At 41.1% G+C, this 13,760-nt stretch overlaps 1 protein-coding gene across 1 annotated transcript in view; it reads right to left on the reverse strand.

Annotated features, from left to right (window-relative positions):
- The window catches only part of ETNK1 (ethanolamine kinase 1), a 37,383-nt gene extending 23,623 nt beyond the window's left edge, over positions 1-13,760 (reverse strand). Inside the window, exons 1-2 of the mRNA XM_028747186.2 lie at positions 13,312-13,760; positions 1,216-1,475 (exon numbers count right to left, since the gene is read on the reverse strand). Coding sequence (XP_028603019.1) covers positions 1,216-1,475; positions 13,312-13,521 — 470 coding nt within the window. The 5' untranslated portion in view covers positions 13,522-13,760. The remainder of the gene's footprint in view (positions 1-1,215; positions 1,476-13,311) is intronic.

The following is a 13,760-nucleotide window of genomic DNA, read 5'->3' on the forward strand; positions in this document are numbered from 1 at the left end:
GAAACTGAGAGCAGCATTCTTCCAGTGGTCTGAAGAACAAGCCTGATGACTGAACAGCTCTACTAATCACAAAGTCATCAAATTGGCCCTGCTGCCAGTCAAAAGTAAAATGAAACTTTAAAATCTCCTGTGAATGTAAGAAATCTGGCCCTAAATAGTTGTCAGAGAAGAGAGGAAAAACCAACTAAGTCTCAAGTCTGTCACAATGTTCCTAGAGCCATCACAGGTTGAAGTGCTCAAGATGGACAGACTGCCTTCACAATAGTCTAATACAGGGTTCCCCAATCTGGTTTCAAATGTTTTGGACAACTCCCATCTTCCCTTATCCAAGCTGTCTGGGGCTGATGGGAGTTTTGGCCAGAACATCTGGAGTTCATCAGGCTGGGCAGGCCAATCTCACAAATTTGAAAAAAGTAATTGTATCAATGTCTATTATGTTCCACATAGTCACGTTTGAATGTCCCATGTAGATATTTCTGGAAAAGTTCTGGGAACAAGGAAGGATAGAAAAAGACAGAATAAGCAAACAATCAGATATCTTTGGGTGACAGGGGACGGCCAAACTAGAGAAACAATGGAAAGAACACATTGCAAGACAGATTAAGAAAACTAAGGAGGGGCAAGTCCATGAAGAGACTTCAAGGAAAGACTAAGTTAAATGTGTCAGAGGCCGAAGCAATGGGGAACCAGTAAAGACATTTGAAATGGGTGTGCCACCTGGTTCAAAAAATGGCAACTGAATTGCTTTGGCAGCCATTACGGACAGAGAAGTAACAAAAGCATGTCAGAAAAAAGAAAGTTACAGTAGTTAAGATGACAGGTGACCACAGCATGAGCCAGTGTTTTAGCCAACAAATAGAGGAATGGCTGGGTAACAATACAATACAATATTGTAGCAGCTGCCTATACTTACGGTCAATCATCTTTTTTTTTAAATGAATATTTATTGGTATTTTCAGCATACATATAAAAATCAAAAACAAAAATAAACAAAATAAAAAACAACACAAAAATACCAAAAAAATTCAAAACTTAACAACAATTAAAAACACATAAAATTTCAGACTTACGGTCAATCATCTAAGTATCTATTCATCCTCAAAAATAGCATGGTCTCAGGAATGGGGCATCAGGCACCAGAGAGCCCTATGGAATATGCAGCATGGGAATATACCTAACATCCCTCTTTAGAAGAAAGAGTGCTGAAGGGCTTACCGAAAAATCTCTGGGTTGCAAACATGTTCCGGATCCAGTGCTTCGCCTTCCATAAACTCATAGCACAGGCCGTTGCGGAAAGTACAGTAAAGTTGCGGAGCGCAGCCGTGCGCCTGCAACACACGGAAGCTCTTCACTTCTTCCTCTCGATCAACTAACAGCTCTGTTTTATTTCCATAAATTCTAACAAGGACAACATCATCCATTTCCTCACCCACATAACAGCCAATAAGCTTATTGGTGATTCCATCTGTAAATACCTGTAAGGAAGAATAATTCAGATTTGTTTTAATTAAAACTTACTACTACCACCACCACCACCACTACTACTGTATATTTATTTATACCCCTCCTATTTCCCCTAACAGGGCCTCAATATGGCTTACAGATGAAGCAGGGACGGCTATAGTCATTCATGGTTTCCTGTTTCTCAAGAGTGAGAACAGGTGCTCTTTCGCGAAGGCAGGACAGACATGCTGCAATGCACCATGGCAGAGCCTGCTTCCCACAATGCTGTGCCTGCCTTTAGTGATCGACAGATTCAGTCCCAAAGCAGGATAGAACAAGAAAACCAAAATACTCCAAGGAAGTCAATGAGTACCTGACTACTCTCTCAGGGGTGAGTGCACAAATGCATCCCACCAATCCACTCAAATTCAGGTTAGACCTGCAGGACAGGCCCATATGCTGCACTCATCGCCGACAAGAACCCTTTATGGAAAGTCCACCTCTTCATTCTTGGTCAAAAGAGGTGGTTGCTCAGAAGCAGTATCTCCAGAGACAAATAAGAGAACCTCCTCTTGTAGTGAGTGCTGGAGTACTCTGTGATGAAAGGATACCTTGGTCAAGCCAAACTTGTCTACTTTGTAGTAATGATAAATACAAAGGGATAAGTCCAAGTGGCCACCTTGCAAAGTCTTCCAGAGAAGGAACTATTATCTTTACACATTGGAACGGAAGTACTTCTCAGTTAGCTTTGCAATGTTCATTGCCACAAGATGTACTGACTGCCACTAGCTTAGAACAGACAAGTGGATGTGTCAACTGGAATAACTGAAAATAGAGTCTCTGTTCAGAGACATTGCAAATCCAGCATCAGATGCTAGGAGCACACAGAGTGGCTATTGTCACCCCACCCCCCGGCACATTCCCCAGGGCTGCCAACAATTGTTCCTTATAGTGGCAGGATGCTGGACTAGACAGATTTTTCACCAGCTACAGAATGACAATACTTATGTACTCCTCACAGCAACAAACTTTGTCTCTTGGTACAAGATAAAACACAACTCCCCAAGTGTTACAAGACCACATAAGAAAACATTTTAAATGAACTGATTTGACGTTTTTTGCATTCACAAAAGCTATGCAGAGGTACAGTGGTACCTCTGGTTAAGAACTTAATTCGTTCTGGAGGTCTGTTCTTAACCTGAAACTGTTCTTAACCTGAAGCACCACTTTAGCTAATGGGGCCTCCTGCTGCCACTGCGCCGCCAGAGCACGATTTCTGTTCTCATCCTGAAGCAAAGTTCTTAACCCGAGGTAATATTTCTGGGTCAGCGGAGTCTGTAACCTGAAGCATATGTAACCTGAAGCGTATGTAACTCGAGGTACCACTGTATTTAATCACACTGATAAGCTAGTTTAAAAAATAATAATCAGGTTTCTAGTAGTCAGTAGCATAAATTAGTAAAGTCTTCCACAAACAGAAAAACTGCTCACTCGCCCAGTGTCGCCACCCCACCTCTAGCTCCTTGGATTTTATATCCCAAATAGCTGTATGCCATGTGGTTCAATTTATTTAGGATGAAATTGAAAGCAGGTTCATTGGCATGTGTTTTTGTATAGTTTCTCACTGATGGATTGATGTTTACACACAGCTGTTTTGGTTTCTGTGATCTCTTGAACTATACTGTCATGTTAGTTACAGTAGAGGGCCCAGAATACACAATATTTTACACACCCACAAAAAGGGATCAATATTCTAGCATGACACAGTATTTCCTAGAATAAAATAATATATTCCAATGAAAACTGTATTGCCTAATATAATGGCATGTTTACCAGGGCATGACACTGCCTGAAGAAGTTGCTGAAGACACTATGAATTAAGGAATGAAACACATGAAAACTCCTGCTCATAAAGTTAACAGCAGAGGGAGACTAATAATAGACATTAAGATAATGATTTTAAGCTATATTGCATATCTATTTGGAATTTATGCCCTTACACAGACCAGAAATTAAAATGAGCAACATGGAATACAAAAAGATGACATGAATTGCTGAATTACTAATGTGATTAATGACATACATTAAGGAATTCTACATGCACAGAAATAATCTAAGTTAATGCAGTCAATTCTGACTCTTCAAGCGCCATTTTTCTTGCTCTAATATCTATGAGCCAGGGAGGTCAAGTTAACGGAGCAGTACTGCCAGTTCCAAGCAAGGGGTAACTTCAATCTTTATCAATGTTTAAACAGATGCTACATTAACACTGCCTGCAAAATGTATTACTAACAATTTTGATGCGCCCTGTCTTGTGAAGACCACAGTTGTGCTAGTCCCTTCCACCCTAAATATTTCTTGCATGATTTCCCCCCCCCCCAATTGTGGACTGTATCCAAAACTAGCAGATAGCTTGAAATTGAAAACAATTCAATACATAAAGAGGGTCCAACAGCTACTTATGGGAAACTGCAAAATGCAGTCTTCATTTTCTAAGCTCTACCACTTTCAGCCATTTTGAAGTGGTCCTAAAACTGCTCAATTCTCGCTTGCTGCGCCTCTGTCTAACTTCCTCCCAGAATTTCCTCAAACCTAAGACTTTCCATTAAGGTTTAAATCCCCATCCACAAATGAAATAAAGTCTAACTACAAATGCACACATTTACCCTTGGTGACCCTTATCTCTTATCCCTCACCTTCATATAAATTTAAACTATGGGGTCATCAGGGCAAGGACCCATCCTTTGAGTATGTCATGGTGCTACTGTATATAGAGCGGTACCCCATTTTATCTTCCCAGTAATCCAGTGATGTCCATTTGTACCCTGGTCTCCTCAGTCCAAATCCATGGTACTCACTCTACCACAATGGCCATTTTGTGTGAAACACCTGAATAAGACAGTGCAAAGGCAGTGGGCCGCAAGGTTGGCAGGTCTTGGTTGACAGCACGGTACCAAAAATAAATGCATGGGAGCCTATAGCCTGATTGCATCCAGCCCTCAAGAGTCCTCCAGACACTGCAGACCACTCTGGGAAAGCACAAGCAGGTAGAAGTTTCTTCTCCACAGAAAATGAAGTGAGGTGATAGAAGTGAGTTGGGTGAAGGCCTGAGAAGGTGAAGATTCGGTTGGGTGACAATCAAATCCATGCTTGCAAAAGTATCTCTTGGGCCATACGGCTGGCCGGCCACACACACACATACACAAACATTTTGTGGGTCATATAGCCCTTGTGCACCTTGGTCCGTTACTTATGTTAATGTTTTCTTTCCTGCAATTACATATTTTAGACACTGGAGGTCACTGTGGGACTTTGCTGAATATACTCAGCAATATTCTACTGCCTTTTCAGTAAATCTTTTAAGTGCATGAACTTCAGGCTTGGCTGCCTGCTGGTAACAAAGGTATTCCACAAAACAGATGCCTAGGACATGGACAGCCAAGGTGGGGAGGGTGATTAGTGATTCACTGTACAACTAAGTTACAACACCTCAAACTGCAGTTCTGTCTACACTGTGCAAGTGCCAAATCTGTCCAACAAAGCAAGCCAATTTCAAGTCCACTCACAAAAATTACGCCTATGACACAAGCAGTACTTCATCCAAATTAAAATGCAGGTGTGGTTTACCTGTTTTATTGGTAGCTATAGCACATGAGGTGAGTTACCTGGATCAGAATTCAGTTTTCTTGCTTTAACAGTCATTATTATGACCATGAACCAGTCTCTCCTACCCAACCCACAGGGTTATTGTAAGGATACAACTACAAAAGCATTTAAAACATTGATGGGGTTTAATTAATTGGTATTTCTACAAGGATTTGTAATACTCTTAAAAGACAACCAGCAGCAATACTTTGAAAGAGGATTAGAATCTCATCTCTATAAATTTCATACTTATCCAAATGCTTTAATTGCTGAAGCTAAATGGTCATTCTTTTAAGTCATTTGTTTCTCCTCTGTGTGTCAATGTGCAAACAATTCTGTTTAAAAGCAAAACAGCAAAATCTAGATCTAAATTACTTTCCCTAGCACCCAGACCCATGCAAACCAAATTATACAATAATCCAGAAACAGAGTGCTATAGCCATTTGCTTATAAAGGATCATAAAGCACATGTTTCAGTTTTCATATGGTGATTACTATGTAGTTGCTCCAGGCCTCATAGTTTGTCACATTATGTCACATGACCAGATGATTCTAATCTAGATTACAAAATAGCTGTTGCATAATGTCATAAAATACATGTCACTGAACTATTTACCAATTCAAGTATTCCATTAACACTCTAGTAATAATCTCTTCTTTTTTATTAATAGTACCTGTCTTTTCAAAATGGAAAGGAGAAATGTCTTATTTTTACATCAAAAAGGTTATGGTTAAGAGTTATCTAAGTAGAAGTAACCGAATTGTCGGTGCCATAGTAGAAACTTGTGCTGCTAAACAAAACTTGTGGTGTAAAAAAACTAATGAGTATCAGCTCTCATGCAAACACAGCAAGAAGCCAGATAATTTGACAAGAATTACGTACTAAGGTTTAAGGTGCAAGTGAACAGAACAAGACCATAGTTGACAAGCACAAGAAAAGAATCTTAGTAACGGAAGTCTCAAAAAGTCAGATCACTGGAGAATAGATCCCAAACCATAGAACTGCATGAAAGATTTGTCCATAACTCCAGGTTCTAGAATTGAGCTCTGAATGTTAAAAAAAAGTAGCTGAAAATGACAGCGTATCATGCAAGCCAGGAAGTCATGTGACCACATCTAGTTTGAGAGTGCATCCTAGAGGCAGCCAACCTTTTTGAACTCAAGGACACATTCAAAAACCTGAGGTCCCAGAGTAGGTTACAGCAGGGTTTTATTTTAATATATATATAGAGAGAGAGAGGGGGGGGGGGAGAGAACACAATTTAAAACAGCTTACAGACCTATACTCAGGTCTACTCAAAAGTTAAGTCCCACTGAGGTGAGTGTGTGTAGGACAGCAGCCTTAGAAAAAAGGAATGTGGTAATAGGTCAAGCTCTATTCTAAACTGTAACGAATGACAAAGGCTGTAATTAAAGATAATCCACTGAGTTGATGTGCAGGCACACAAAAGCTCATACCAATAACTAACTTAGTTGCTCTTTAAGGTGCCACTGGAAGGAATTTTTTTTATTTTGTTTCAACATGGCTACCTACCTGAGTTGATAATGGCTAGACTTTTAAAAGGCGAATGCCAAAGCTTAACATAACTCCAAAATAGCAATTAGTACACTGGCTAAGTGAAACTTGAAGCTGCAATATAATGCTGCTGCTAAGTAAAAAACAAAACACCCCTCTACAATGGAGCTAGTATGCCAACCTTCAGCTAACTTGCTGCAGTTTAGTTTAGGAATAGCCATTTCTGAAAATTCTACAGGGTAGAGACATGGTTCACTAAAAGATATAAAACAACGGGAGGAAGTGCTGCTTCCCTCTTCAGTTTCACATTCGTATTACCAGAATTTGTTGGCACTTTCATAATCTATATTACAATAAAAGACCCACCCAGAATATAGCATGCAAAAAACACTCAACTTCCATGGCCTGGTCTTGAGTGAACTAGTCTTCCCTCAGTTGTCCAGGCTGTACTAATCTTACACACACACAATATATATATATATTTACATTTTAAAAAATCTTATACCACTTTTTCCTCGTCATACAACTGAGTGGCTCACAAAGTAAACACCCCCAAACATCAACAGTGTATAAAGCATTTTTAGAAAACCTGTAACCATATATAAAAAATAATAAAATGATATAGGGAACAGCACAGAGCACATATCAAATTAAAAGCATCAAACTAGGTTTTATGACTTCTGTTCTATTATGGAGTAATCTGTCCCAACAGCTGAAAGCTGACAGTGTACTACATAATACTGTTAGTTAAATCAGCTGTAGAAGCATTTATCCTGTTGCAAACTGCTGAATTTTATTGCTTAGATGTAAGCCCTTAATTCATCTAATTTTATATTCGGTCTTCTAATTATTCTACTCCATTTTTGTTTGGTTGGTTGTGTCAACCAAATCACATATGATCGATGGGTGTGTTCTTCAAAACAGCTCACAACCAGATTCACCTCTACATGGGCACTAGCCATTAAGTTTGTTCAGCAGAAGTTCCAAACTACTAGGAGAAAGAGATAGACCAGAGCTTCAAGTAACTATTTGCAACTTCTTTAACAGAAATAGTTGGCTAAAGTATCCTTTTCACAAAGGCAACACAATAGTCATTCTTCCTCACGCAACACTAAGAAAAATGAGATAATTACTATTTAGTGCCTTCTTCTCAACATGCACAATAAAGAGCAGCAGTACTCACTGAAAATAGCAATGTGAACCATATATAACTAATTCATCAGGGATGGCGCCAACTAACACTGCTTGTAAAATTAAGTGCAAATGCACTCATTTTCAAGTACATATTCAAAATACACATTTGAAGTGTGAATGAGGACCACCTGTTTGAGAATGCAAATTTGTACTGCGTAAAGAAAGGTACCAGACAGAAAGCTATCTATTTCAGGAATTTATATCTGAAACAAATCCATTTATTGGAGCCTTATATTAAATCACAAGATACCTGTATATGGTAACTAGAAATTCCAAGGTGACCACACAGAATTCTATTCCAGTAACCGAATGGGATGGTATAGAAGGAATGGATTGCTCTGTACCTCCTCTACCAGCTCACTTGGCTCCTATAATAGGATTGCACTGTCCCTCATTCACCAACCTGCTTGTCTTCCTTGCTAGAGGAAGAAAAGCCTCTTGTTTTCTGGCAGCACAGAAGTCAACTGGCCACTACACTTTTCAGCTGGTCATGCCGGAGGCAACGCTTCTTCAGGCATGACCAATATAGAAATCAAGTGGTCTGGCAGTAGTCGTGAACTGCTCCATTTCTCCAAGGCTAGTCATCCATCCTGGATGCATACCCTAGAACACCTAAACTGGATAAATACATTTAATTCACTATGGCTCAATTCAAACAGACTGACTCATGCATTGTGGAATGCCACGGTCACAAACTATGCCTCACGGTGACTGAGCAGCATTTGTACTCTCATAGTTTGAAGCACAAGCACTTGTTTCTCGTGCAAAACTAAGCCAGCACTGTGGTTTGTTTCCTCTTAGCCATGGAGGACCCAATTTGAACAGTGCACACTAGCTTTTTTTTTAAAAAAAAAAAAAACTATGGCTTACTGTAATGTGTAGATGAGGACAATCCTTCAAATCATGATTTGAAGATTGAGAATGTGCCATGGACTCATGCACCCCATCCTATACTTTCCCCCTCACTGTGGACTGCCTCCTCCATGTCTAATTTTCTCTAACAGCTTCCTACAACATCTGAATTGGGCAACTACTTCCAGTCAAGTATAATCCATGTCAAACAATGAATTGGATGTTACAGCTAAAGACATGCATCCTAATGGTCAGGAGGAAACTCCATTATTTTTTGTGGTTTCATATTGTAAACCTCCCTGTGATTCTCAGATGAAGGGCTGTATAGAAATATTATTATCATTATAATTCTAGTACATTCCTGTTCTAGAATATTCTATTTGAATCATACCTAATCATAAATGCTATACATAGCCCCTAGGCCAAAACTAATGCAGCAGTATCTTAGTTTATGAACTTAATCCGTTCTGAAAGTCCATTCTTAAACTGAAACCATTCTTAAACCGAGGCGCACTTTCCCTAATGAGGCCTCTCGCCAACGGTGCCCTTCCACCGTTCAGATTCTGTTCTTACTGAGGTAAAGTTTGCAAACCAGGACACTGTCTCCTTGAGAAGCTAGGTGAAGACTTTGTTCCAACAGGCTTTTGGAAACTGACAGTTTTTAATGAAATGACTAGTGCCATGCTATTTTTATTATAATCATGGCTATGGTTTTAATAGAATTAAGATATATATGTATTTAATTGTTTTTAATGATTATTTTCTATGTCTTTAACAGTTCTAATATTTATCTGTAAAGTGTCTTGAGTCCCACCAGGGAAAAAGATGGGAGTATAAATAAATAAATATAATAATAATTATATACTCCCTGTCAGTGATGTGGGGTAAATTTTTTGCAAAGCATAATTTTTAATGCTTTATTTTCAAATGGAAATATTTGAACATATTTCATAAGTTAATTTGTAATAATTTAAACTGCAGATACAATATTGTAATTAATGTTTTTAGGTGATTATCCCTAGAAATCATGTGAGATAAATATCACTGATCTGTAGGCAAAGGGGAGAGTAAAAATAATAAATATGTTATTTTAGAAGAGTTCATCTGGATGATTATGTATTGTATTGATTTTTAATTATTGTACATGCTTAGAGCTGTTGATCTTATTTATTTTAATACAGCACTACCTCCTTCAACATATATTTAGAGATGCAGTATTTATAATATTTAAGTAAATAAACTGAAACAAAAAGAATCCAGTTTTTAATGGAATTCACTGCACAGGTCAAAGGAAATCCCAAGCTAAAAGGTTTTAGTAAAGGCGTCCCCCCACTTATGCAGGGGTTATGTTCCAGGCGCCCGTGCACATAAACAAACACCATGTAAGTAGACAGCACCCTCTAAAAGCCCCTTTCTCCTGCTCTACAGCTTTCTCTCCACACATCTCCCTCTTCAACAAGAGTTGAAGCTCTTGGGCTGGCGGGAGGCTGCTGCTGCGCCGCTGTGCAAATCAGCTGCTAGGCGGGGAGGCAGAACAGCCTAAACAAATCTCTTTGGTCTCTCTGGGGCTTCCTCTGCCCTCAGTGAAGTCCTCTTCAGAGTCCAGGAAAGGTCTCCTTGCAAACAACTAGGATTTTCCAGCTCTCTCCTGCTATTTCCTGGTTTGAATCTACCTATTTATTTATGTATTTCCTGGCACCATGCATATATGCGGTTGTGCACAAGTCAATTATGTGTAATAGGGTGTGTGTGCCTGTAGTGACATCAGACTGGAGGGCCCCTGACAAGCTAAGTGTAAAAGAAGTGAACTTTGCTGAAATAGATTAGTTGTCATCAGGAAGTCAGAGTTCTTTGAGTTGCTAAATTTTAGTGTAAACAAGTTTCAGCAACTTAACTTTTGAGCAGTACATGCTATTTTGCATTTTCCTAAGCATTCCAATAAAAAACATTTAAACCACATTAAATGTGAATTAATACTCTAAAATAAAATGTTTCAGATACTGGGACAAAAAACTAATGATTTGTTTACTAAATACATGTTAAAAAGGCACGCTAAATTAAATCACTCCAAGGCATGAGATTTTTTCCCTCATTGCCAACTGAAAATTTCCCAAATAAACCTACATCACTGATGTGTATTTTTTAGAAGTACAAACATCAGCAAGCATAAACATGTCTTCAACATCCCTAACCAAGAAGGCGAATAAGCTCTGCAACACCCATGTCAGGAAGATAATCTAGTCAAATGTTGAAATTTTTAAATAACAGCTACAAAGCAACTTTTATGAAGACCACAAGCTATCCCAATATTAAGACCAACTAAGGAGCCAAAACCCTCTGTCAAATCTGTTTGCCTGTAACCTACCTGTTCCAAGAGATTCAGGGAAGTTTTTTTTAAAGCTATTACTATAAATGCATCTCTTGCAGTAAAGGTAAAGGGTAAAGGGGACCCCCGACCATTAGGCCCAGTCCAAAAAGTTTTCTGGCTAACCCACAGAAGGTATATTTGTATAATGTTTTATATTCTGTTTGTAACCCTTCCCCTCCCACACTTTAAAACAACGCAACTATATACCACAAAGTGCAAAATAAAGCTGCTTAACATAGATATTTCAATTTACCATCTTTACATGCTAAGTTTATTACTACAATGCAAAACCCCTTTTGAGATTGGGTAAACACCCATTTTGAAGCAGAAAATGGTTAGAAGTGTGAAGTTGCCCCTGAAAAGACTTGAAAGAGACAAGAAAGGAAGACAAGGGCTTTTATCTAATGCTAGCCATACATGGAGAAGACCCATTGAAAGGAAAGGACTAACTTAGGTTCATTAATTTCAGTGGGTCTGAGTGTAACTTAGTTGTATGCAAGCTCATGCCACTTTATTCATGCTCTCCTTCAGAATGTTTAGCATCTAGCCTTTATTTCCTATGTGCTGCATCAATGCAATAGTTCATTAACACCTTTCCTTGAGGTGAAAGTGATAACCTAAAGCTGCCCCATGCTTAATTATTCAGTAGAGTGCAAAAGATTTGACAGGGACAATGTTGTTTAAGGAAAACGTGAATAACTACAAAGTTATGCTCTCAGAGAAAATACAGAAGAGTATTCACTCAACTCCTGCTGCTTTATTATTGTAATGCTTAAATCCCTCTACAAAGCAAAGTGCATTGGGGAAAGGGTGGAGGAACATATTGTCCTCCCAGCATTCCTTTTGGGCTAAAACTTGAAAAGAGAAATTCAAGTTTTTCTTATGGTTTTTCTGGAAAGACAAGGAGATAAAAGAATGCTGACTTCCTCAATTGAGATTTGTATGGATGTTGTGTGCTTGCTACATGGCAACCCCTTTGCCTCTCAAGCTATACACTGCAAAAGCCTACATGGCAACCTATACTAAGGAACCCAGCCTAGCCCTACCCCCCATCTCTCTTGTTCCATTTCCCTCTTCCTGCAAACTAGCATGTTTTATGTGTAATTTTTGCACAAATCAGTTCAGGGTGGATCCCATTTTAAAACAATTATAACCTCATGAAACAGGGTTGGGAGGGGGAAGCAAGAGAGAGAAGAGATGAGCCCTGTGGAAAGAGAGAAGCAAGAGGTGAGGTTTTTTTAAGGAAAGGTGAGCAGGGAAAGCTTCTTCTCCCTTTCTCTATATGCATGGTATACACACCCACAAGTACAGGCTATACTACAAGAATACAAGCTCACCAACACACACACACAACTCCCTGCCCTATATCCTTCAGGCTATATTAACAGAGTACAAGCTCAGTCAGATACAAAGGTGTATCACATGTGCACTCCTCCCTCTTCTGCATCCTTTGAGCTACGTTGCTGGAATAAAAGCTCAAACATACCTACAGGTATCTCTCTCTCTCTCTCTCTCTCTCTCTCACACACACACACACACACATATATATATTACACACTGCCATGTCACATAAACACACATATATATTACAAGTGTATTTCACACACATGTATTAAACCCAGGCATATCAAATATGCACACATATATTACATGCAAGGATGTTACACACACTTGTATTTAATATGCGTGTATCACACACACATGTATCACATACATACATTACACACAGGCATATCACACACTCCTCCCCATCGTATATCATTTTAGCTGTTACTAGATTATAAGCGCCCTCTCTCTAACACACAGGCGTATCACGCCATACGAGCACGCACCCCTCCCCCCCCCGAACTCTATAATTAGAACACGGCTCGGGTTCCGACTCGTCCGCCTTGCCCAGAAACGTGCGTGTGTGAGCGCGCGCCTCCGTGTAGTCCATGTACGAGTCGGAACCGCACAGGCACAGCGCGCACGCCCAACCTGCCTGCCTGCTCCTCCTTCGGGCTGCGCGAGCGGAATGGAAGCCGAGGCTGCCCGAGCCGCTCTCCCTCTCTCTCTCTCTCTCCCTCTCTCCTCCTCTCTCATTCTCCCCCTCAAGAGGGAAGCGCTGAGGAGAGACACAGAGAGAGACAGAGCCGCCGCCGCCGCTCCTACTCCTCCCTCGCCTCGCCACAATGGCTGCCCGCCATCTCTCCCCCTCCCCACAACCTGCCTCCTCCTCCTCCTCCTCCTCCCGCTTCTCTCTCTCTCTCTCCCCCTCACAGCCACCCTCCGCCCGCTTCGCCTCAGCCGTTACCTTCAGCGTCACCTCCTCGGGCTTCCAGGCGGGCCTCAGTTGGCTGAGGAGACGGAGGGCCCCGCGGCGGTAGCCGGGCCCGCCTCCTCCTCCTTCTCCATCTCCGCCGCCGCCGCCTCCCGCCCCCGAAGCGGGGTCCCTCTCGCTCACGACGACGTCCAGCTTGGGCACCTCAGGCGAGCCCGGCGGCACGTGGATGTAGTTGGCCATGGAGGCGGCGGCGGCAGGCGAGCGCAGGCGGCGGGGGAGCCTCGGCAGCAGGGCGAGACGGCGGCGGGCGAAGAGGAGCGGCGGCAGCAGCAGCAGCGTCGTCGTCGTCGTCGTCGTCACGCGAGCGGGAGCAGCCGGCAACTGAGCGGCGCGAGACCAACTGGCGGAGGGAGGCAGCCAAAGAGGCGGCCGGCGATTGGCTGGCTCGCCTTTCTTTCTCCTCTCGCTCTCCTCCCTCC

The sequence above is a fragment of the Podarcis muralis genome, chromosome 10, assembly GCF_964188315.1.
Source record: "Podarcis muralis chromosome 10, rPodMur119.hap1.1, whole genome shotgun sequence".
Classification (NCBI taxonomy): Eukaryota; Metazoa; Chordata; class Lepidosauria; order Squamata; family Lacertidae; genus Podarcis; species Podarcis muralis.